Source organism: Marasmius oreades, chromosome 5 (genome assembly GCF_018924745.1).
Source record: "Marasmius oreades isolate 03SP1 chromosome 5, whole genome shotgun sequence".
Lineage (NCBI taxonomy): Eukaryota > Fungi > Basidiomycota > Agaricomycetes > Agaricales > Marasmiaceae > Marasmius > Marasmius oreades.
In genome coordinates this window covers 304,419-326,459 of record NC_057327.1, presented here as the reverse complement: position 1 = coordinate 326,459, position 22,041 = coordinate 304,419, and the positions used below count along the sequence as shown (strand labels likewise).

The 22,041-nt window shown below is 45.7% G+C and overlaps 5 protein-coding genes and 1 non-coding gene across 7 annotated transcripts; 5 read left to right on the top strand and 1 right to left on the bottom strand.

Moving 5' to 3' along the window:
- Window positions 1-1,093: 1,093 nt before the first annotated feature.
- E1B28_008183 (uncharacterized protein) lies at window positions 1,094-1,717 on the top strand (the record flags this gene model as incomplete). The annotated part of the gene is made up of 2 exons (XM_043152967.1): window positions 1,094-1,335; window positions 1,525-1,717. The coding sequence occupies 2 exons, from the start codon at window positions 1,094-1,096 to the stop codon at window positions 1,715-1,717; spliced, it is 435 nt and encodes a 144-aa protein (XP_043008250.1).
- A 1,480-nt stretch (window positions 1,718-3,197) lies between these two features.
- Window positions 3,198-3,296, top strand: E1B28_008182. The gene has a single exon. It is a non-coding gene; the product is annotated as a tRNA-Glu (tRNA).
- Window positions 3,297-3,560: 264 nt separating this feature from the next.
- On the bottom strand, window positions 3,561-5,632 carry E1B28_008181 (uncharacterized protein). The gene is made up of 9 exons (XM_043152966.1): window positions 5,400-5,632; window positions 5,245-5,350; window positions 5,180-5,189; window positions 5,065-5,114; window positions 4,819-4,987; window positions 4,551-4,743; window positions 4,346-4,464; window positions 4,164-4,280; window positions 3,561-4,105 (listed from the first exon to the last, which is right to left on the bottom strand). The coding sequence occupies exons 1-9, from the start codon at window positions 5,600-5,602 to the stop codon at window positions 3,915-3,917; spliced, it is 1,158 nt and encodes a 385-aa protein (XP_043008249.1). The 5' UTR covers window positions 5,603-5,632; the 3' UTR covers window positions 3,561-3,914.
- Window positions 5,633-6,306: 674 nt separating this feature from the next.
- E1B28_008180 (uncharacterized protein) lies at window positions 6,307-6,788 on the top strand. Its single transcript, XM_043152965.1, has 3 exons — window positions 6,307-6,415; window positions 6,462-6,650; window positions 6,714-6,788. Exons 2-3 carry the CDS (start codon window positions 6,471-6,473, stop codon window positions 6,744-6,746), a joined length of 213 nt encoding a protein of 70 aa, XP_043008248.1. The 5' UTR covers window positions 6,307-6,415; window positions 6,462-6,470; the 3' UTR covers window positions 6,747-6,788.
- Window positions 6,789-9,728: 2,940 nt separating this feature from the next.
- Window positions 9,729-11,052, top strand: E1B28_008179 (uncharacterized protein). Of its 2 annotated transcripts, none has more exons than XM_043152964.1 (5): window positions 9,729-9,945; window positions 10,014-10,136; window positions 10,199-10,522; window positions 10,587-10,688; window positions 10,751-11,052. In XM_043152964.1, exons 1-5 carry the CDS (start codon window positions 9,766-9,768, stop codon window positions 10,778-10,780), a joined length of 759 nt encoding a protein of 252 aa, XP_043008247.1. In that variant the 5' UTR covers window positions 9,729-9,765; the 3' UTR covers window positions 10,781-11,052. The 2 variants fall into 2 exon arrangements, with proteins under 2 accessions (XP_043008247.1, XP_043008246.1); XM_043152963.1 differs by having other exon boundaries at window positions 10,740-11,052.
- A 1,787-nt stretch (window positions 11,053-12,839) lies between these two features.
- Window positions 12,840-14,265, top strand: E1B28_008178 (uncharacterized protein; the record flags this gene model as incomplete). The annotated part of the gene is made up of 5 exons (XM_043152962.1): window positions 12,840-13,020; window positions 13,080-13,261; window positions 13,322-13,604; window positions 13,682-14,037; window positions 14,100-14,265. The coding sequence occupies 5 exons, from the start codon at window positions 12,840-12,842 to the stop codon at window positions 14,148-14,150; spliced, it is 1,053 nt and encodes a 350-aa protein (XP_043008245.1). The 3' UTR covers window positions 14,151-14,265.
- Between the last annotated feature and the right edge of the window lie 7,776 nt (window positions 14,266-22,041).

The following is a 22,041-nucleotide window of genomic DNA, read 5'->3' as shown; positions in this document are numbered from 1 at the left end:
AAAGGGTCCCAGGACCCAACGATATGATGCATAGGACCCAGTACTAGTAGAAGGACTGAAGTGACTTTTCCGAGAAGTTTACTAACCCGTACGTCCGACGATTCCAAATTAATCCAAGTTTTTTCACATTCCTCAAGGACGGCTTTCTCCGTACGTACCTACGTCCTACGAACACAAATAGCCTCCGAACACCAGCTTGTGGATCGTTGAAGATGATTTTGTTTGTACTTACTACGCCTGAAGCAATGAAGCATGTCGACGACCCGTAGTTACCCAAAAAACTGGAATGTAAATCCTTTCGTATTGCCAAACTCGAGGTCAGTGATAACTGGTTAGTTATTAATTATTAATTCCGATTCTTTGATGAGAAGCACAAGTTCGTTCCGAATACCCGAGATACCGAACTCCCGCGGTGTTGCCTCGATATGAGGGTCGCCATAGCACGTTTGAGATGGCTGTCTGGGCCGCTGTTTTGTTTTTTTCTTTTTTTGAATGTAACCATAAGTTTATATAGTAGGCTGTCTGTAGGCTTCCCCGGCTCGAGTTTGCTAGGAGAAGCTTGACTATCTGAATCATCAAGATGATGGACTTTTATTTTATTTTATTTCTTTTTCAAGGGGGCTGCGGGCAGTGGTACTCTCGGTTTCGAGGTACATTATAACCATGGGCTCCGACCCGGATTTCGGACCCCAGCGCTCCCTCTTGCAGCGCCCTATTTTTTGTTTATTTGCCTGCCCTGTTACCCCCTTCACACGCTTTATAATATAATTGATACAACCCTCAATAGAATGGAAGCCCCGGATGATCGTACCGAGGTTTCCGCCCAGCCTTCTTCTCGCCCTCCCCAGTCCCACCCAAGGTTTTTTTCCGCTCCAAGTCGCCGAGTTCCCATCATGAATGATGAAAAGCTTTTGAAGTGTAAGTATAAATGTAAAGTCTATAAAAACAACGGCTTTTTTCTCACATCACTGTCCACAGCCTTTTCTCCCCCCTCTCTCCCTCCTTTCCATCCCATTCCCAACGCTTCCATTTCCATCCCATCCCTCCATTTATCCCACTTATCCTGCTCACTGATTAGCCAACAACTTCCATTATGATGGCAACGCAGAAACTGTTGATACCACCCACACAAGCAGCTCAACCCCCACGAAAGCGAAAACAAAAACAGTTATCGTCGCAGAGGCAAAAGCTCGGAGCCGCAGCGGAAGGAACAGGAGGAGTCAAAGTCGCTGTCGATGCGATAACATACCTCGACCAGATCAAAGAGACGTATTGCGAAGAACCAGATGTCTATCGAGAGTTTTTAGGGCTTATGCAGGATTTCAAGTCGGCGAGGTAAGCTTTTTTCTTTTTTTTTTCTTTTTCTCTTTCTCCCCGTTCCTTGGAACTTCTTCGTCGTCGTTTCGTTCATGCGATGCATTTATTCCGAATTACGGAGATAGAAACCATACCATTTTCCTTGTTCGCCTTTATTTCTCGATCTAGTAAACTAAAAATCGCCACCCCATCTCTTTCTCTGAACAGGACAACCGTAACACAGACTATCACTCGAGTCGCCGTCCTCTTCCGTTCACACACAGAGCTGTACGAAGGGTTCAATTCATTCTTACCCCCCGGGTACGGGATCGTGCCAAGTCCAAGTCGAGATGGGAAAGAGTCCGAGGTCGAAGTGGTGATTACAACGCCAGATGGCGTGGAGAGAAGGGTGTTTCGTTGAATTGGTGGAAACGAGATCCGTGGTGTTCCTTTTTTTTTGAAATTTATTTTATGAGGTGGGTTGATGCCCCCCCCTCCCCAACCTTCCCGTCTTCGAGATTGCTTTGGCCCTGGACAGTAGCTAACTTTGTGATTACCGATCTCCTAGAAAGACCCAGAAGCCAGAAGCCAGAAGGCGGTCCCTCCCCTCTCAGAGAAGGCTGGTCAAGCTGGGTAAAAAACCCTTGATAGCACGATTTTTTACCTACCCGAGGAAACGGCCAACGTTTCCGGGAGCGGGGTTGTATACGCTGTTTACTCGACTTTTTTTTTTGTTCCTTCCCCCCCTTTTTTTTTGTTCCTTGGAAGCTGTCATATGTTGAAACGTGCTGAACGATCCAAGTGGAGTGTGATTACTGTATATATATCATATCGTAGGGTAATTGTCGTTGAAAGTTGAAAGGTCGCCATTTGCATTTGTTATATATATTCTACTTCACTCTTACGCGTTCAGGGACAAATACTTTATTTCTGGAAACAGGTGTTGTGGATACTTCCACTTACTTACCGTAGTCAAGATACTCCAAATGTGTGTTGTTCGACGTCATGAAAGCGTCGTATTCGAGTCACCAAGGAGCTACTTAGATGAGTGTCATTCAAAGAACCATTCGTAACGTGTTTTTTATTCAGATGGCTGTAATACTAATTCACCTCGAATTAAACCTCGATCAAGCGGGAACCACGTTCGATTTGGTCCGAACAGGCAAGCGGGGCAGGCGGACCGAATCGAAGGTGCTGTGAAAACGTACTGTACGTACTTCGTGATTTCATGGCGACCAAGCGCCCACCCCCAAAAACCCCCACTGCGACTCTACAATTCAAGTACGATTCAAGCACGATTTTAATATTTTATTTCGAATGTCCAAGGTCCCTCCTTTCTTTGGGTTTTTGGGATAGATCGAGAACGATCTCCTGTAATCCGTTTACCGACGAGGTTGCGTTAACGCCGTATACGGTATGATACTTGTAACATATATGACCACCTCGACGTTTTACTTGAGAGGAGAGACGACACCCAACTGTCTGTCCTTTTGTTCGCGATGACAATTGGATGCGATTCTTAGAACAGCTTTAATTGTATGTCTAGTCTACTGGGCAACTGATAGTAACAAGAAATAGATGGCCTCGTAAGAACTTGAAAGAAATCAATCGTGATTCTGTCTGTCGTCTTCAATGAAACGCGGACGACGTTCTATGTGCTGTGTATCCACCGTGGGGTTGGAACTGGACGTTTGAAATGTTTGAACCATCGCGAGTAACTTGAATAAAGAGCACACCCATTAGAATTCATTCATTCAGCTTACTTCTAGCCTGGAATTATGTAAACGATCAAGCGGTATCGACAAGTCACAAGTAGTCTACCCGTTGTCCATCGCCGCAGTGAAAGAAGGAAGATAAAGAAGTCTACAACATATGTAGTACTAGTACTCCCTATACATACATCCGTTATGGTGTAGTGGCTAACATTATCGCCTCTCATCTGTACTAAACAGATTGGATTACGAGCGCGATAGCCCAGGGTTCGATTCCCTGTAACGGAATTGCAGACGTGATGCTTATATGCTTTTGGTAAGTTTTGGACGGGAGAAATATGCCCAACTTGCCGTCCATGGGCCCGAGCCTCAAAAGTGACCCTGCGACAAAAATAGTAACAGAAAGTGGATGGTATACTTGAAACTTTTGTGCGTGAGTACTTTGGCAGGTCCAAGTCGGTCTTGAAGCTTTGAAGCCTCACGTTAGACATATCGTGTTGGCTATATATAATCCTAAGAAGAAGGGACTCAATCGAATCGAGAGTATCCACTGCGCGCTGGAAGTGAACATTTGAACGGGGTCCGTTGGTCAGAAGAAGGGTAAAGAAATCAAGTTTCTCTGGCAGGGTCGTAGTGGCATTAGAACTCACTCATTAGCGTACTTCAGAAATAAACGATCGAGCGATATCGACAAGTACGACGCGTCAAGGAAGAAGTACAACACACGATTTATTAAATTTCTATGTACCAAGAAGGTATGAATCTACAAATTTGAAAGCCAACCACATATTTATACATTTCGTTTCGCAAAAAAAAAACAGAGTCTGACAATGAAAGATAAGGAGCTGAGGCACCGATATCGATAAACACCCATGGGCCTTGCAACAACTCCTAACTTCTAAACCTCTAAGAATCATACGTCTCCGCAGGATAATCAGTATACCCCGCAGCCTGCTCCTCCAAAGTCCCCTCACGACCATAGAGCGTCTCAAACTTTGTAATCTCCGGATGCAAAGGTTTACCGAACTGGATCCTCTTTGCCAGATCAGGATGCGCAACGTACAAAAACCCAAACACGGCGGCGTCGGCTTTGCCATCTACAAGTGATTTAGATTTTAGAGCTCTGCGAAAACAGAACGGTAATTAGGGCCTCACCTTTAATCAATCCCGCAGCTTCTGGGGGTGTAAGTCCAGAGTTTAAGTGGAAGCGAACGTCTTTGACGCAGGATCTGTACGATTCAACGACATCGTGTTGTGTTGCTCGTTTTTTGCCTAGATAATCGGGATAAATGGGGATCAATCATCATTTTTTCAAAGCTCCAGCTCCAGAAACGTACCGTCGATAACCGGATCCATAGCTTCTGCGTATCGAACCACACAGACGTATGCCAACTTGAGTTTTTCAATTTCGGAGATGAGGTAACGGTAAGTCTCGAGGGTTTCTTCCAATGGCATTCTTTTCGTTTTGAAAAAAAGAAAAGAAAAAAAATATTTTCTCAGTATTCGCATAGCATATAGGGGAAAGAAACGCGAGATACGCACCCCACATCGTTGTACCCCCCACACGGAGCCAACTTGATCCCAACGCGATCCGGTCCCCAGACCTCGGAGACCGCCTTAATAGTCTCCAACGCAAATCGGGTTCTGTTTTCGACGCTACCGCCCCATTGATCGGTACGGTTGTTTGCGGTGGTGTCAAGGAATTGGTGGACCAAGTAGCCGTTGGCGCCGTGTACTTAAAGGTTATGAAAATGAATGATAGGTCAGAAACAGAACGGAGGAGGGGGGAGGTAACCTCTCCGAGACGTACTTTCAACACCGTCAAAGCCGGCTTTCTTCGCATTTACTGCAGCCTTCCTAAACAGCTCGATGAGCTTTCGTGGGTCGTCGATTTCGGTTGGGGTGGTATATCCGGGTTGGCCGTCTATAAAGCGGAATTTTCCACCTCGTGCTGAGATGGCTGATGGGGCGTAAACGGGCTGGGAAGAGAATGGTATGATGAATACAGGGAGGGAAAATCTCGATGACACCGGGGGGGGGGGGGGGGGGAACGTACCTCGCCAGTCTTCTTTTGTTCAGGAGCATCGGGGTGAGCAACGCGGCCGACTATAGGAGGAGGGAGGAGATATGAGTTCGATGGATGGATGAATGCCGATCTAGAGAGATCTTACCGTGCCAGATCTATCGACGGGTGGGTGTCAGTTTTGAGTACACGTCGAAACAAGCGATTGCTTACCTGCGCGAAAATCAGACTTCCTTCCTCGTGAACAGCATCAGTGACTTTTTTCCATCCATCGACCTGTTCATCGCTCCAGATGCCGGGTGCATAAGGCCATTCCGTGCTGTGTATGGGTTTAACGAGGTGAGTGAGAAGACTGAAAGGGACGTTACCCTTGTCTAGAGATTAAAGTTCCCTCTGAAATGATGAGTGCTGCACCTCCAGCAGCACGTTGTCTGTAATACTCGACATTGACCTTGTTGGGGACCGTGTCGATAGAGCGACTACGGGTCAGGGCGGACATGACCACTCTGTTTCGCAACGTGAGTGGTCCGAGCTTGAGAGGCTGGAAAAGAGGTGCGACGACGGAAGACATTTGTTGGGGGTTTGGTAGGCTTGGTGGAAAGAAAGCTTGTGGGGAAGTCTTTGGTCCAGTCGTCGTCCTTTTTAAACCCTTACAGGAAAGACGATTAGTTAGGGGTGGGTCAATTACTAAAAGTAATTATCACGGATTACAAACCCCGCCAATTACGTGTTATCTTTTTGTGTAACGGATTTTAGAAGTGAACATACCCGTTTCGATTGGGCGCTCTCGGCGTCTGCGGGGTCTTCGTGATCGTCGGTATGGGTAAGGTACGGCGCGTTTCTGAGAAGGCGTTTTTTTTTCTCTTGAAGCCCCGTGTTTCGCCATTTTCTGAGTATGAGGTGTTGCCGAAGTCAATCAGCGATGTCGATGAGTACAAGTACCTGAGTAAGATTCAAGACCATGTTCTGTTTTGCTGAGGAATCAAATGTCAAAGATTGATGAGATAACGCCAACAGATTTGGAAGATTGGACCCACATTATTAATAATTCAACCGAAGCTTCCCCACGGCCTTTTTGGCGCAATTCCCTGCCAATTTTGGGAATGGATCGGGGGTAAAAAGATGACGGATTCTTAATTCGGAAAGGTCCGGAAGGCCCGCGGTTTGGCACAAAAAAATTTAGTGATGAAAGGTGTAAAGTTTGAATTCGAGGATAAAGATCTCGATCAGTTACGGTTACCGACTCGGACTTTGCATTGTGCTTGGTTCCGCTTCCCGCGGATCCCTTACGAATTGCTTCACAAGAGGTAGTCAACGTTCAAACGTTCAACCGCGAACGAGGATTACGAGTAGGGAATGCGTTATGGCTTAGCGATACAACAAAGTACGTGTTCTCCATTTCCCTTGCATCACTCTGTTCATTTTAGAAGCACATTCCCATGAAGCACTACATCGAAGATGAAAGCAGTCAAGTCAACTACAGGCACTTAGCTGTGTGGGCCCCAGGATCATTTCTCAATCATCGATTCACCCGATACGGAGATCGTCCCCGATTATCGAAGATTTTCTTCCAGGTATCGACGGCCGAGATTGCTTTCCTACCATATTTCAATCCGTCGGTGAGTAGAAAGTCTGACGACCTGAGAGATGAAAGTCTGGATGATGTTGAACGTTGAGGCCAGGATGGTCCATTGGCTCTCCCGGGGCCTTACTGAAACTCCCGAAGAAATCAACAGATTTGAGGTGTAGATATCCCATCATCTTCATTGTCATTACAGCCAGCGTTTCTCCCTTAGTTGGCACGGAGGGGGCAATAAGAATGTGCGAAATGGGTTTCAGGCGAACGTTCAAAGCTGCACACGGCCCGTTGACGTGTATTTCTTTGCCGGGCCGCTCAAGCGTTCAAGATCCTTTCTCTCGCTCTCATGGCAGACGAAACATTTTCTTCGCAAAATACCACTCCAGGTCAGGCGTTGTGATGGAGAACGAAAATTTCTGAGTCGAGAAGATGTGTGGTATTGAATCATCGATACGTACAATTTTTGCCGCTGAAAACGCCATGTCATTGACCTACCAGGGAGTCAAGGCGCAAGTGACATCGTTCAGTTGTTCAAGGCGTCGGGCTTGGCTACCAAGAGACATTCCACCAGATGTTACCTACTCAGAATTTCAAATAACGACTTCATCAAATGATACGCCGCCACTGCGTGGTCAGCAGCCTTACTTGCGCATGGATGGACTCAGGTGCTGTCAAGTCGCTACTAACACAAATCAAGAAAGAATTGTCCGAGTTTCGAGGACAAAACGAGTATTAAAACAATCATGAAACCCAATTGCAAGCTCGAGGCTCGCACCATACCCACAAAGACTGTGTTTTTCAGTCATACAGGTAACTGGCGGAATAAAGATAATAAAGGTCCATATTCATTGTGCATCATTCCCCCCGCAACCAAGGCTTTAAAACCAATGTTGGCTGACTTTGGTACAATCACAATCCCAAATCTCAACCTATGAAACACCCAAATTGTCAGTCGACTTATCAAGATATTGCAGCGTCAAGCCTTAAAGTGTGGCACCCATACCTCATTGCCTTGGGTGAAATTGCCATTGGGTATCTAGAGGCACTTGTTGTTGCCGGATCCACCGACCCATGTAATTGCCCACGGCCAAAGATTCACGATCTTGAACTGTTGGTTTAAGCTTCCCTTAACACAGCTCCAAATCTGCAATTTCTTCCCATTCGTCGCGTCTCCGTCCGGGAGGTCGAGGCACTTGGAATCATCAAAGGTCTTGATGGGACCGCTGAGGGGATCCTCAGCGACCCTGATGGTCGATTATAGCAGTAGCCAAGGGCGACACGTGCACCGTCCGTGTTGGAAGTAGCCAGAGTCCTCGACTAACAAAGACAAAAATTGGATGGCGAAGGGAGTTCGTTGCTCGTGTGAGCATGTGCTGATCAGAAAGGAATGAAACGGAGCACATACTGCTAATAGTCCCCTCAAAATCTGCATGAAGCATCAGTCTCTCAGAGCGATCGCTGAAAATTCTCGAATCCTTGATTACTCGAACCAGGAACACAAGTCCACAACTGGAGTTGATTTCCATCCGAGATGTTACCGTCGGTGAGGTCAATACACTTGTTCGTTTCCAGCCCAGTTCCAGCTGTTGTCTGTCTGAGAAAATCCATAGTTGATTGGTATTTCCAGGGTCACAGGTCTATAGCTGGAGCTTGGTCCCGTTGGCGTTCACTCCATCTTTGACGTCGATACACTGGGAAGGGGGGAAAACGACCTCGGATTCATAGAGAGACATCGGAAGGAAAGTGAGTTCTTACCTTATCGTCAAAAATCCTCATCAAAGCAGGAACACTAGAAAAAGCCAGCCGACCAGGAATCCAAGGAGAAACGGTCCAAGAGTGCGTACATAGAACAGATTCACGCGTAGCTCTAGAAACATCAAAATAAATGCGAATCGCCACTGTGCAAGCACCGCATGTAGGGAACTTCCTATCCCACTACTCGCAATCACGATACTTGACTTCAGCAGAACCATGTAGTCCGTGCTGCCCAGATAGCTTGACCCGAGCACCCCTCCATCATCCCAGCTATCACCACCGTTGACCTTCATTGACATGTGAAAGAAATTCCAATTCTGTCCAACGAACGAACGAACGAAAAAAAGCCGAAGGAGTGTAACCTGCGTCAGGAACTGATGGTGTGTACTGTGAATCGCACCATATCATAGTACATTCAAGGGGGAAGCGGAAAGGGAGGAAAGGAGCGAGTGGGAAGCAGGCCTCCGCGATCTGGTTTGAAGAAAGTGACTGATTTACGAGTCCGTCCTGTCCAAGTTGTTTCAACACGTTTTTTCCTCATCCATCACCGAGCTTTCAAAACTTCTTTATTCTCTCTAGCATTTGGTCTTACGATTCTGGCTCCTCCTTTCTCCCCTCCACCTCCTAAAACTTTTCGCCGCCACCAGACCTCTCTGCACACGTGAACGAAGGCAACAAACTTGAACGCATCGAGGCTCCCATTCGCGTTCGCGCTCGCCATATTTAACAGGTTCCTAGGATTCGTGCTTTTGAGAACTCCCCTCTGAGGGCTAGGCTCAGGTTTCGAGAACCCGTGCCAAACTGAAGCTGAGCCGAACCTCCTTGCGAACCTTGTACCTGAACTTGTGTTTGTGCATGAAATCGTCAAACTTTGCCAGTTCCGAGAACTCAAAGGTGGATGTCAACGGTTCGCCATACGTGGGCATTCGATTCGTGCGGTCACGATCAACAGACTGCTTTTCCCGACCTTCCTCCCCGAGCTCGTTGGTCTCATACGGCAGCCGTAATCCCAAATGTTTACCTCATCTGTACCAGCGCATGAAATGGTGATTGGTTATTCGCTGCCTACATGCTGATGGCGGAGCTATATGTCGTCGAGAACCGTGACTGAATTGCTGAGAGTCGCTGGGGTCTCAGAATGCTTGCGCAAAGCTGGTACCTGTGTGTCGGACGGAGCCGGGAGACGCAGATGGCGTTGAATCTCAAGTGGGAATCTGGCCGGACACGCTAGAGCACAGATGAGAGGATCATAAGTTACGAAGACGCGACTAGGCCTCGGCCTCTTAACTTACCGGTTTAATTCAGTTTAGCATGCCCTGTGATAAGTGTCATGACTACGGCTATATAAAGACCGTGGGGTATTCGAGCAATCAAACGTTCAAGCCTCTATTCATCTTTGCATGATGACAGACCCAGCGAACAACTCTCTTCTCAATAACCAGCGCGTGCGGGTACTTTTCTTTGTACAGAAAAAGGACGATGTGCCTTTTGAAGAATGGAGTCGTTATTGGAGAGATGTACACTCGAAAATTTTCATGGACCTGGAGATCACGAAGAAGAATATTTTGAAATATGAACAGGTTTGTCCGTTCAAATCTGCATTACTACTTGAATTGACCGAGTGGGGCTGATAACGAACAACTCGTAGCTTTACGTGAATCAAGTATGGAAAGAGAGACTCTCCGAGTCTCAGAATTCGGGAAGGTCTCGAGTACCCGATTATGATGGTGTGGTACTGTTCGAAGGGGAGTCTTTGGAGAAGGTCGCAGAGGTGAATTAGGACATTTTTATCCTTGGATAAACTGTCCCGTCGTTCTGATACCAAGCTTTCAGGTTATCCAGCACCCCGAATACATAGAGAAAGTCCTCGGTGATGCGTTATCGCATCTTTTCAAAGCTGAGACCATTGTTCACGGAGCATTCGATATCGCTACTATCGTGCATAAGTCTCCGAGCAGCACCGGTGGTGATGCCAAACTCCCGGAAGTGCCAGGTTATGGGAGCATTGTTCGACAGGATGTCGGAACGTTGCTTATTCCTCTCCGCAAGAAGGATGGACTCAGTCAAGCGGAGTTCAGTCATTATTGGTTGAACGTCCATGCTCCGTTGGTCAAACCTTCACTGGTTGCTACCCCGCAGCTTACGAAGCACGAGCAGGTAAAATGATTTCGCTCTATACTTAGTGCCCATACCATGTGGCCTAACTCTTTATTTTTCTAAGCTTCACGTTCATCAGGGATCGGGACTCACACCTGGGAATACTTCAGGCTGGGACGGAATCGGCGTGATTGAAGGAGAGTCGATTGCGAAATTAGCTTTGGAGGTAAGTTCTGATCATCGTTACATATTATCCTTGAGGTTGACCTCAAACAAGCTCTCTGATAGGTTCGACAAGAGTATCACGGACAACTGTGACAACTTCCTTGATAACAAACAATTTGAAGTCCTTCCTTGCGACGTGATAACGTTCATTGATCGATGAGATAAAAAATGGGAACTTGGGGATTCAAACGTTCAAGGATGGGCCAGGCGTCGTGGGACTAGTGTGGTAGCCAAGAGCTAAAGACGAATTTCATATCAACGTGCATACTTACGAGCATGTATTCAGTGGCGCAACAATATCCGCGTCGTAGTTGAACATGCGTGCGACCGCAAGCCAGTTGAAAGGTTTCACACCAGCAGGCGATGTTATGAGAGCCCGATATCTTGAATTTCTTCCGACAAAATTCGGGTTGTTGGAAGACGATCTAGCGGTGGTAACGTTTTCAGTTATCATCGGAACTCTGGTCTGGTCAACGGGATAGAAGACAAAAGCAACTTACGTCGTAAAGTTCTTCAGGAGACGTTTCTTGGGGCAAGCTAACCCCGTTTGTTGATATAGGTATCATTCTGAGAAGGGTTGCACCTTCGGATTCATCGGCGTAAACACGGTGGATCTTCATATAACAACTTGTCATTATCCCACCTAACGTAGAGCTTCAACACAACGACTTTCGAGCGATGATCACCATACCTGTTCGTACTGGGGCGCAATATCCTGTTTCGAAACCGGAATAGACTCCTTGATGGTTTTGGAATGGTCCTCCAACCAAAAACGGTCCAATTTCGTTGACGCAATTCTTCTTCAACCGAGTAGTTTTACTTTTGTCTTTATTGTCGATGACTTGGAATACACTGGCAGCACGGAGTGAGCGAAGGAAAGTTGTTTTGAAGCCAATGAGTTGGTTTCTTGAATAGCTGAGAAACGGACGCCGGTAAGTTGGCTTTGAATCAGTAAGATGGTCACGGTATAGTTCAAAGCTGCACGCGGGCCGGTGACGTTCTTATGCCAAACGCCCAAGATCCCTTCTCTCCTTCTTTCATGGCAGCCGAAAGTCTTCTCTACTCTCGAAATACGATTTCAGGTCAGTTCAGTTGTTCAAGCCGTCGGGTTCGGATATCAAGAGACATTCCACCAGATATTACCTACTACAATTCCGAACAATGACCTGATCAACCACAGCGCAGTGTTCGTTTTATTCAGGACGGTGCGGCAGGAGAAAAACAAATGCTAGGAAAAATCTTAAGAACCCGTTTGATATGGCGAGCGGGAACACGAATGGAAGCCTCGGTGGGTTTAAGTCGTTGACTTTGTCCACCGGCACAGAGAAGTGTGGTGGTGAGGAGTTCTGGGGGGTGGAGGAGGGGAAAGAGGAGGGGAATCTTAAGGTCAATGCTAAGGAGAAAGAAGGAGTTTTGAAGCTCAGTAATGGATGGTCGGACGGTCTGTATGGATATACAATACTCTCGTGAGTGTCTGTATATGACAGTTTTCTCATGATTAGGTCTACGACGCACACGAAGCTGACGATTTCTTGAAATTTCGCTTTGCAGAGGGTGCTTCGCCAAGTACCAAAATGTTACTATGTGTGCCAATATTCATTCAACCTACCAGGATAATACGACCTGCAAACTTTCCCATACCACTTGCAATTACCCAGTTGCCCTTCTTCAACCACATAGCAGAAGCCCTCTCCCCGCCCTGTCCTTCTCCAACCTTTCCGCTTCAACTCAACGCTAGAGGTACGGTACACAGTACACCATCGGGTTCTGACAAATTGCACCCTGAACCCTAAGTGCTGTTCCCGAGTTCTTTCCGTATTCCGGGGTACCTTCGAGGAATCGATGCGTAGAATTGGTGATAAGGTCCTCTGTCTCAGCTGTAAGTTACCATCTGGCAGACCCACATGCTCTATTTCCAGCTTCCGTTGTCCAGATTCCCGGTCAAAGTTTACCGACATCTCAGAGAGGGTGACCTGTTCCTTAGTGTGAAGGCTATGCCTCGAAGGTCCACGCATGGTTCTCCAAACTTCAGTGCTTGAGAATATCGGGACATCAATGCAGACGCTCCCGGTTTCAACCTCGGCTGCGGGGAACAAACGCCGTATGTATAAATCTCGGTATGATAACCATCGCGCCTGAACTGGGCTATAAAATGGGGCTCATTCAATGCCTTGACTCTTCATTCCCCCTCGTGTTCTTACCCTCACCTTTCATTTCAACTCCCCTTCGTGCTCGAACGATGCGTTACGTTACTTCTGTTCTGGCACTTTCTCTCTTGGTGGGCGTTGCCAATGCTCAGATAGTCAGGCAGCTTCAGAGCACTAATCCCGATTGTGCGTCTCTTCGTTGTCTGGGCCCCTCTGCGTTCAATAGATGCTACTATCTCTCACAGTCAGGGCAGCGGGTAAACAGGGATGTATTTCGACTTCAGAAAACGCGAATGGCGCTCCCGTTATCATTCATGACTGCAACAACGAAGACGTTTCGAAACATTCTTGGGCCGTTTCCCCTTGGATTGTTGGTCCACAGTCTTTTCCGAGTATCCCTTCTTTGATGAAGATTTTTGGCGATAAGGTAAGAACTCGGTTTGCTTCTGGTGTTTCTCTGTGAATATGAGGTCGTTTCCCTTCTCAGTGTCTCGACGTCAAAGATGGAATGAATGCCGACGGGACCAAGCTTCAGCTATGGACCTGTGACCCTGGAAACACCAATCAACTGTGGATTTCTCAGACAGACAACAGCTGGAATTGGGCTGGAACGAACAAGTGTATTGATCTCACCGACGGTAACATCTCGGATGGAAACCAGCTCCAATTGTGGACTTGCGTTTCTGGTTCGAGCAATCAGCAATTTGGGAATTATCAAGTTCCCAACGATCGCTCTGAGAGGCAGTTGCTCTATGCGGGCGATGCTAATTGTACGTGCTCCGGTTCATTTACTTTTCTGATCAGCACACGCTCACTCCTTCCACCCGTCCATTTGTCCGTTTTTTAGCCGACGATATCGTCTGTATGACTGCTACTTCCAACACGGACGGTGCACGCGTCGTCCTTGGCGACTGCAGCGACGGCAGTGGTCGTACCTCCGCGTTCCCTGACGGAACCCAATGGTTCACGGCCCCTCAGGATCCCCTCAGCGGTCTCATCGAGACCTTCGATGGTTCCAAGTGCCTCGACCTCCCAGACGGAGACGCGACGAACGGGAAGAAATTGCAGATTTGGAGCTGTGTTGAGGGAAGCTTGAACCAACAGTTCAAGATTTTGAATCCTTGGCCGTGGGCAATTACATGGGCCGGCTCCGGCAACAAGTGTCTCCAGATACCCAATGGCAATTTCACCGAAGGCAATGAGGTATGGGTGCCACACTTCACGCTGCAATATTTTGATAGTGGACTCATCGTTGTTTTCCATAGATTGAGATTTGGGATTGTGATAGCACCAAAGTCAGCCAACATTGGTTTTAAGCCTTGGCTGCGGGCGTAAATGGATAGCTTTTGGAAATGGTGCGCAATAAATATGGACCTTACTTTTTATTTTGCCAGTTACCTGTAAATATGACCGAAAAACACAGTCTTCGTGGACATATTAATGGCAGGTGCGAGCCTTGAGGAGTTTGAGGACCTGCAGTCAATGTCACTGAGAGAGTGGCAGGCAAAGATTGATGAGAGGATGATTGAATTTGAAGGTTTGCCCTGCGCTATTATAACGGTTGTGATTCGGACTTTGCATTTTGCTTGGTACCGCTTCCCGCAGATCCGTTGCGCAAACTCAGGGTCAGCAATATTCAACTGCCTACAACCTACTACGTGATGGTTTCTCTACACGCAATGGCAGTTTTGTGTTTGATGGAGACGAGGCTCTCTATTGGGGACGAGGAATATCAGTAGGAAATTGTTATGGCTGTTCGTGAACAACATACTTATATAAGGGTACCTTTTCCATGGACTTGACCACTCCTTTCATTTTAGAGGTATCTTGTCATGAACCAGGGGTAGTACTTACCGCTGACTTTTCTGCCTATAGAGTCAACTGCGGTTGGACTTGGTGTACAATCAAGGGAAATATCATGTGAAATGGATTGATTCATAGGAGAGTACTCCTAATCTTAGAGAAGGGGTCATCGGTATAGGAGTACAACCCTTTCTATTAGATAGGTATATAAGGAGTACTTAATGGTAGATAGTTCCCTAGAATTTGATCTCCTTTGTCCTCCTTTATCCTTTCCTATCCTTACCTTTTGCCTCTGCCCCATTCACTCTGTCGCTCTACGTCGTCCAGGTCGCCTTTATTAGGGGACTCACTGTCCAATTGTGGTCTGACTCATCCTGGAGTCCCTTCTCTTGTGTTAGAGTACAGGATGGGGTATGCATGGATTAGGTATGTGGTACACTACATTGGTGTACGTTGGGTACCGTCTATCTATCATATGCTCTCGTCGTCATTGGAGTACTGGTGTTGCGCCTGTTTTGTGCAATACTATAAAAGACTTCAATTTTTGCTTTTAAGAAAGAAGAACAGATAATAATTAGTGGAAATAAGAGGACTAGAGATAGCCCAATCTGCTAGTCAAAACCCTAGACCTCTGTTTGAAGGAAATTGAATAGAGAGAGATCTTCGAGAAGAGTAATCCGAAACCTGTAGGACTTCGAGAAGACAGCTAATTCCAAACCTTCTATGTTCATTGGCCTCTCTGCCTTCGGTAACATGTTTTGGGTAATCAAGGGATATTATACTATTTTGTTTTACTTCTATTAGACATCGAGGAAAACAGATTACAGACAGATTGTTAAGACATTGACAGATATTAGAGCGAAGTTAGATCTGGGATTGAAAACTTCTGAATAAGATTAGATTATGTCACAAATCGTTCACTTTCCAGGGCATGTTCAGCATCAAGGAATGCCCCCAGAAATTAATTCCTGGGCATCCTGGACATTCTGGGCATTCTGGGCATCTTGGGCATCCTGTGCATTCTAGAATTCTTGCCAGTGGAGCAACTTTTCTATTTCGCACAGCCTTGCACAGTCATTTAACAGCTTTCATAGCCGTCCACAGTCATTCCATGGTTATTCCATGTTATTTCCTATTGGCTAGGTCTTATCCCCATGTAGATAGCTCAGTAGTATATAAACCCTCCATGTATCTAGCTATTTTCTCCAGCCTTGTAATTTTAAACCTTCTGTTTGTGTTTCTGTCTCTTGTGCTTTCTGCTTTTCCCCCTCTCTCCAGTGAGCCATTGCTCCTGTCCAGTGTTCCCAAGTGTTCCCAAGTGTTCTTTCAAGTGTTCCTTCCAGTATTCCAGTGCCCTCAGTATCTTTTCTAGTGTGCTTCAAGCACTCTCAAGCTCCCTCTCAGTATTCCCCAGTAAGTATTTACTTTCGAGTAAATCTTGTCGCCTCAGCGGTCCCCCTTTGTTGTTTGTTCGCATTGTTTAGCTTGCCACGTAAGCCTTAAAACCCCACTAGTTGGGTGCAGTGGTTCTAAGGTTGAACAGTTCGTTTCAGATTACTCAGAGATAGGATAAGAGAAGTCAGATAAGAGGAGATTAGAAATTGTCCGAGGGAAAGTGTTTTCGGACATCGAGCAGATTAGGGGAACAAGAGATATGAGATTCATTCGATCATAGCAGCGGAAAGATGTGGAATGGAAAGGAGCGATCAAATATGCAGACCATACGTCCGACTTCAGACCGGAAGAAAGAGGGGCTTGGACCTACAAGGACTGCACATGGAAGAAACCGAGAAGACTGAGAAGAGAGAGGGAAGAAGAAGATTATACTCAAAAGCGACGAAGAAATGGCCGAAGAAGGAAATTCGACGTCTATTCCAATTCTTTTCTCATCTAAATCAGAGATTCAGTAGAAAATCCGTTTATTATTTACTTTTCATATTTTCTAGTTCTTGAGCGGTATATAAGGAGCCCTGTAAAAGCTAGGATTCTTTAGTTTAGTACTGCCCAGTTGGTGCAATCAAGCAGTTAGTACTGCCCAAATTGTACGATTAAGCAGGAACTCTCAAAGTGATTGGATTTTGCCCTGACTTTGTCAGTGTGTGTTGGTTTTGGTCAGAACACAGATTTGGATTTGGAATTTGGTTAAGTCCACTTGGGGACTCTAGGCACTTGGGCCACAACAGATTGTTCGCATTTCATAAGCCAAAGTAGGCTTCAGACTGTTAGATTCATATAAATATAAATAAAAACAGATCAGTAGTAGAGAATTCTACTATCTTGAACCAGACTTCACAATCAGAGTTAGTTTTGTCTACATCTCGAGAAATCAAAGAAGGCGTAACCTTTGACAAGCCGAACTTTCGAACCCCCACCTTTAGAGAATACTAAGAGCAATAGATTCGTTGATCTATTTGCTTAGTGTGCTTTTCTTGCATTACTGGTTCATGAGGATATGGTCCTCATCACAGGACACTCTCATTGCCGAAGGTTTACTCTCGTTATAGGAGTACGGTTCGTCGCACAGTTCACCACACAGTTCACGGATATTCATGATATTGGACATCATCATTATTCATTCTCCTTGGTCACCAGCTCTTGTCATCCTCTATTGCCAATAGGCCCGTAGATGGTCCACCAGCATTAGTCTGGAGTATGATCTTGTAGTAGGTTGGAGTACCGGGGTTTGGTACCCCTCAGAGTACGCCCTATGTGGGTGTTGGGTTGTTTTAGGCATATGCTATCCTCAGCATCAGGTCTCGAGGCCTGGCATATGCATAGGTGGTTCACCCTCCTGACATATCTTCCGAGACAGCCTATATCCCCATCGGACTACTTTGAAATCAAATCAACTAAACAGGAGTGCCAACTGCACTCAACGCAGGGGGCTCTTGGATAATTATCTCCAGGCCATGTTATCCAACATCGTGTCACCTGAAACTCCATGGGATTGAAACCACGGAGATCATCCCCGTGTGACGAACTAGATACGACTCAATTAATTATACTTGCAGACAACAAAGGGAGATTGAAAGCAAAAGGTCCACTACTGGTATGGGACACTAAGTGTAGAGGTTTGTGACTTAATTGTATGTTTATTGAATGACAAGTGAACTTTGTAATTTCACGGGCTTGTGGGGACTTAAAGTATGAGAGTAAACTCTTCAAATACTTATAGAGAAGGTAATTGAAACCTTCTGAACACTTGATTTAACAGACTAAGAGGGTAGCTTTATGTATAAGCTACTACTGAAAGCACTGAGAGAGAGAGCAAGAGAAAATAGGATTTGAGAGAGGAAAAAGACTACAGACTTATGGGTAAAAATATCAAGGCTGCCTTTTGTAAATGAAGGACAGCGGCTTTTTATACGATACAGCTAACTACAGATTAAAATACAACTACGGATTATGTTTGTGGCTGCAGGATGCGCAAGTCCTTTGAGTCGGAATGACTCAGGCACAGCGACTGCGACGAAAGAATTGCCGAGGGTTCCCGTGGATTTTTTAAGGGGATGGACCATGTGACGAATACTTCCGAGTTGTTCTAGACCACTTTTGGCGGGTCTTTCAGGAGTCTCAGGACCCTGGAGCAAGGAACGGATTTACACTATATGCCGTTCGGATTATTTCGGTGGTGGCCTTTTTAGAGCAAACAAGCGCTGGAACGTTGGTGCTTGCTGGGATTTATCTTTTCGTAGGTTGGGACTCACCTCGAATCGTGACACCCCAACTGCCAGGTGTCGAGGATTTCGAGATTGCTTCTCCTATAATATTAATATTACAAATTGGTTGGTGCAAGTGAGTAGGAATTCTAGCGCATTACCACATCGTTTTTGTTAATTGCACTCTGCCAGTTTCTCAGAAAGATTGACTTCAGAGATTAGGATCTGGTACAGTGCCGATAGGAGAAAGGGGTAGCAAGTATAGAAGCATGACCCTTTTCATAGATAGGTATATAAGGAGTACTTAGTAGTAGGTAGTTCTCTTAGAATTTGATCTCCTTTTGTCACCTCCTCTTTCCTCTGTCCTTCACCTCTACCCTGTTCACCCTGTTACTCTACCACTTTTCCAGTCGTCTGTGCTAGGGGTACTCACCATTGAGTTGTGAATCTGGACTCATCCTAGCATCCTTTCCCCTATGCTGGAGTACAGGATGGGGTATGCTATGGTTCAGGTGTGTGGTACACTACATTGGTGTACGTTGGGTACTGTCTGTCATATGCTCTTGTCATCGTTGGAGTACCAACTCATAAGAGTACGGTCCTTGTCACAGGACACTCTTGTCGTCGGAGGTTCACTCTCGCTATAGGAGTGTGGTTCATCATTCACTACACAGTTCATGAGTATTCACGATACTGGACATCATCACTATTCATTCTCCTTGACCACCAGCTCTTGTCATTCTCTATTGCTGATAGGCCCATAGGATGGTTTGCTCTGGAGTATGGTCTCATAGTAGGTTGGAGTACTGGGGGTTGGTACCCCTCAAAGTATGCCCTATGTGGGTGTTGGGTTGTTGTAGGTGTATGCTATCCTCAGTGTCAGGGCTCGAGGCCCGGCATGTGTATAGACAGTTCACCCTCCTGACAGAAGCAATGTCCAGACCAGATTGGGCACAATGGAAAGATTCCATGCAAGATGAAATCAATCATCTCAACCAAAGGAAGACATACACTATCACCAATTTACCCAAAGATGCTCATGCACTTATATGCAAATGTGTATATCATACCAAAAGAGACAAACATGGAAATGTTGTTGATTAGCGATCCAGACTTGTTATCTGTGGAAACTACCAGATTCCATATGTTGATTATTTCCCAAATGACACATTTGCATCTGTTGCAAAGCTCACATTCATTTGGATCATCTTGAGCATAGCTGTACAACATAACATGAACATTCACCAAATGGACATCAAATCAGCATATCTAACTGGAACAATGACGGATGGGGAGAAAGTAGCTGGTTCACAAATGCTCAACATTGGAAGGAAACTCAGGACAACAACAAGGATGGGGAACATCCAGTAATGAATGGACCAACATCAGGAAACCAGGCAAAGGGAACACTCAGTGTGCAGTCCGGATAGGATGAACTTCCTCCAATGGTAGGAGGATATCATGTGGTTATCCTACAATAGGATGATTTCAGAAGTACACTATTGTATAGGTTGTTTTATATCCTGAAATTCTGTCCTACAATAGATAAAAATTCCTCCAATTACCTGGTGAGAAGAAAATAGAGCAAAATTTCACCTTACATCTAATATCATGTGACAAACAAACAGATATAGATAAACGACGTACACAATATAATGACAAATGCTCTGCCACGTCTACCAGCACTACCAGCATCTTCGCCATCCACCTCACACAATCATGACCCCTCAAACTCCAAAACTGCTCCAAAACCATCAAGCCACTAAGTCTCCTCCAGAATGAGCAAAACTGCAAAGCTCAAGAACCAATCAACCTGCAAAATAGAAAGTCAAGGACCAAAACGACAATCTAGTCAACAAGTCCCAACACAAAAACACAAGGGAAACACGTACTGCCCAAGCTAGTCAACATCAACATCAACAACTTAAGTACCTCTGCAAAAGCTCTACTAGCCAAATGTCAGCTGCAATGTTGAACCAAACACAGGTGCCAAACAGGAAGAAGGGGAGGAATTGAGGTTGGAAAATATGAGGAAGTTGGCAAGAAGAACAACGAGGGCGTGTAGGGTGAAGATGAGAGGTGTTGATGTCGATGAGCTGTTGTCATGGTCACGAGTTAGGGTGTTACTTTTCAGTTTTGAATGGTGAACAAGATGGCATGTGTATCTAGTTGTAATTGTATTCACTTTCGATTCTATTCTAACCAAACAAAAGGAATGAATGGGTGCAAATATATCCAACGGAACAATCTACCTTTGCACAAATATCAATCTACCAACCCTATCAGGTGAGTTCTGGGATAGGTTGAATTTGCCTGATTTTTGGACAAAATAGCGTAAGTATAGTAGTCGAAAATTCTTCCTAAATTCATCCTGTCGTAGACAGTAATGCGACTTTTGACATCTATGCTACATTATGTCCATTTCAGCACATATACTAAGTGCTTTGGAATGATATAGACATCGTATGAGAACTATAGTGAGCCTGAGCTGCTAGTTAAAGCTTATGGCTGCTAGTAGAGTACACTAGCACAGCTGAGAAACAGCTAGAGAGCATCCCGTAGAGCTAGCCTGAAAACTGTAAGACACTACGCAAGCGGTCACTATTCAGAAAGACCACTCTCTGTACTCTATTATGCACAAAGCGATTAAGGGATATTATGTTGAGGCTTATGCTTCAGTACTGGACTCGTAGCTAAGAGGGCTGAAGTCATAAACAGACTCCTGAAGGGAGAGAGCAAGCGCTCTTGAACAAAGACGGACTTAGAGAAAGACGCACTGAAGTGTTGAGCGATAGCGGTTCATACGGACTGAGTGGATGCTACTGAGAGAAGTAAAACACACGACCAAGGACAAGATGAAGTTAAGTGCGAGCAATCGGAGAGGTGTCCGAACATGTGCAAGCAACAGAGACAGACTGTCTTCAGAGAGAGCTAGCACTCTCGGATAGGATTGAGGATCAGATTCCATGCGCCGAACCATACGAGTTCTCGCTAAGAGACTAACTGATGAATAGAGACCAGTGATGTTAAGAGCTAGACTCTTCCAGACCATGTAGAGATGCCTGGCAGAAAGAGCTAGTGAAGTCAGACACATATGCTAGCAGTGCTAGCGAGTGAGAATGCAGCTAGATAACATCGCCTGCAAGAACCCAGCATGGGCAGCCAAGCCTGAAGACGATTTATAAGCTAGTGTAGAAATTGTATATATACCAGGCCTGTATCTATAGTTAAGGCAAGCAAGTACTGCCAGTGTGTAGGAAAGTTTTGGAGTAACTGCCCACGCGTAGCCTCCAAATAGAGATTAGATTTGCCCTGTTAAACCAGTGATTGGATAAGAGATTGGATAAGAGCGAGTGATTTCAGAGAACAGTTCAGAGACCTTCAGAGATATTCAGAGATAGACCAACAGAGGTCAAATCCAGAGAACAGTCTTCGTATCGAGTTTCATAGTCCACAGAGGACCTCTAGCTTTCCACTCTCCATTCTAAGTCCACTGGACACAAAGCCACAACCCTACTACAAAACCCCTAGCTGTTTAAGTGCGTAGCACAGATAGCTGTAACTAAGAGCTAGCTTTCCCTAGTCTTTAGTATTACCCTTTTTGAGATAAGAAACGTACCCTTTGACAAGCATTTCCACCCTTGCAATTCTTCTGGGGTGTTGAGTGGTGATAGACTCTTCACAACTGGGATAGCTATATTGTTGAGGATTGATTGATTTGTTAGTGCTACCCATAGCACTGATA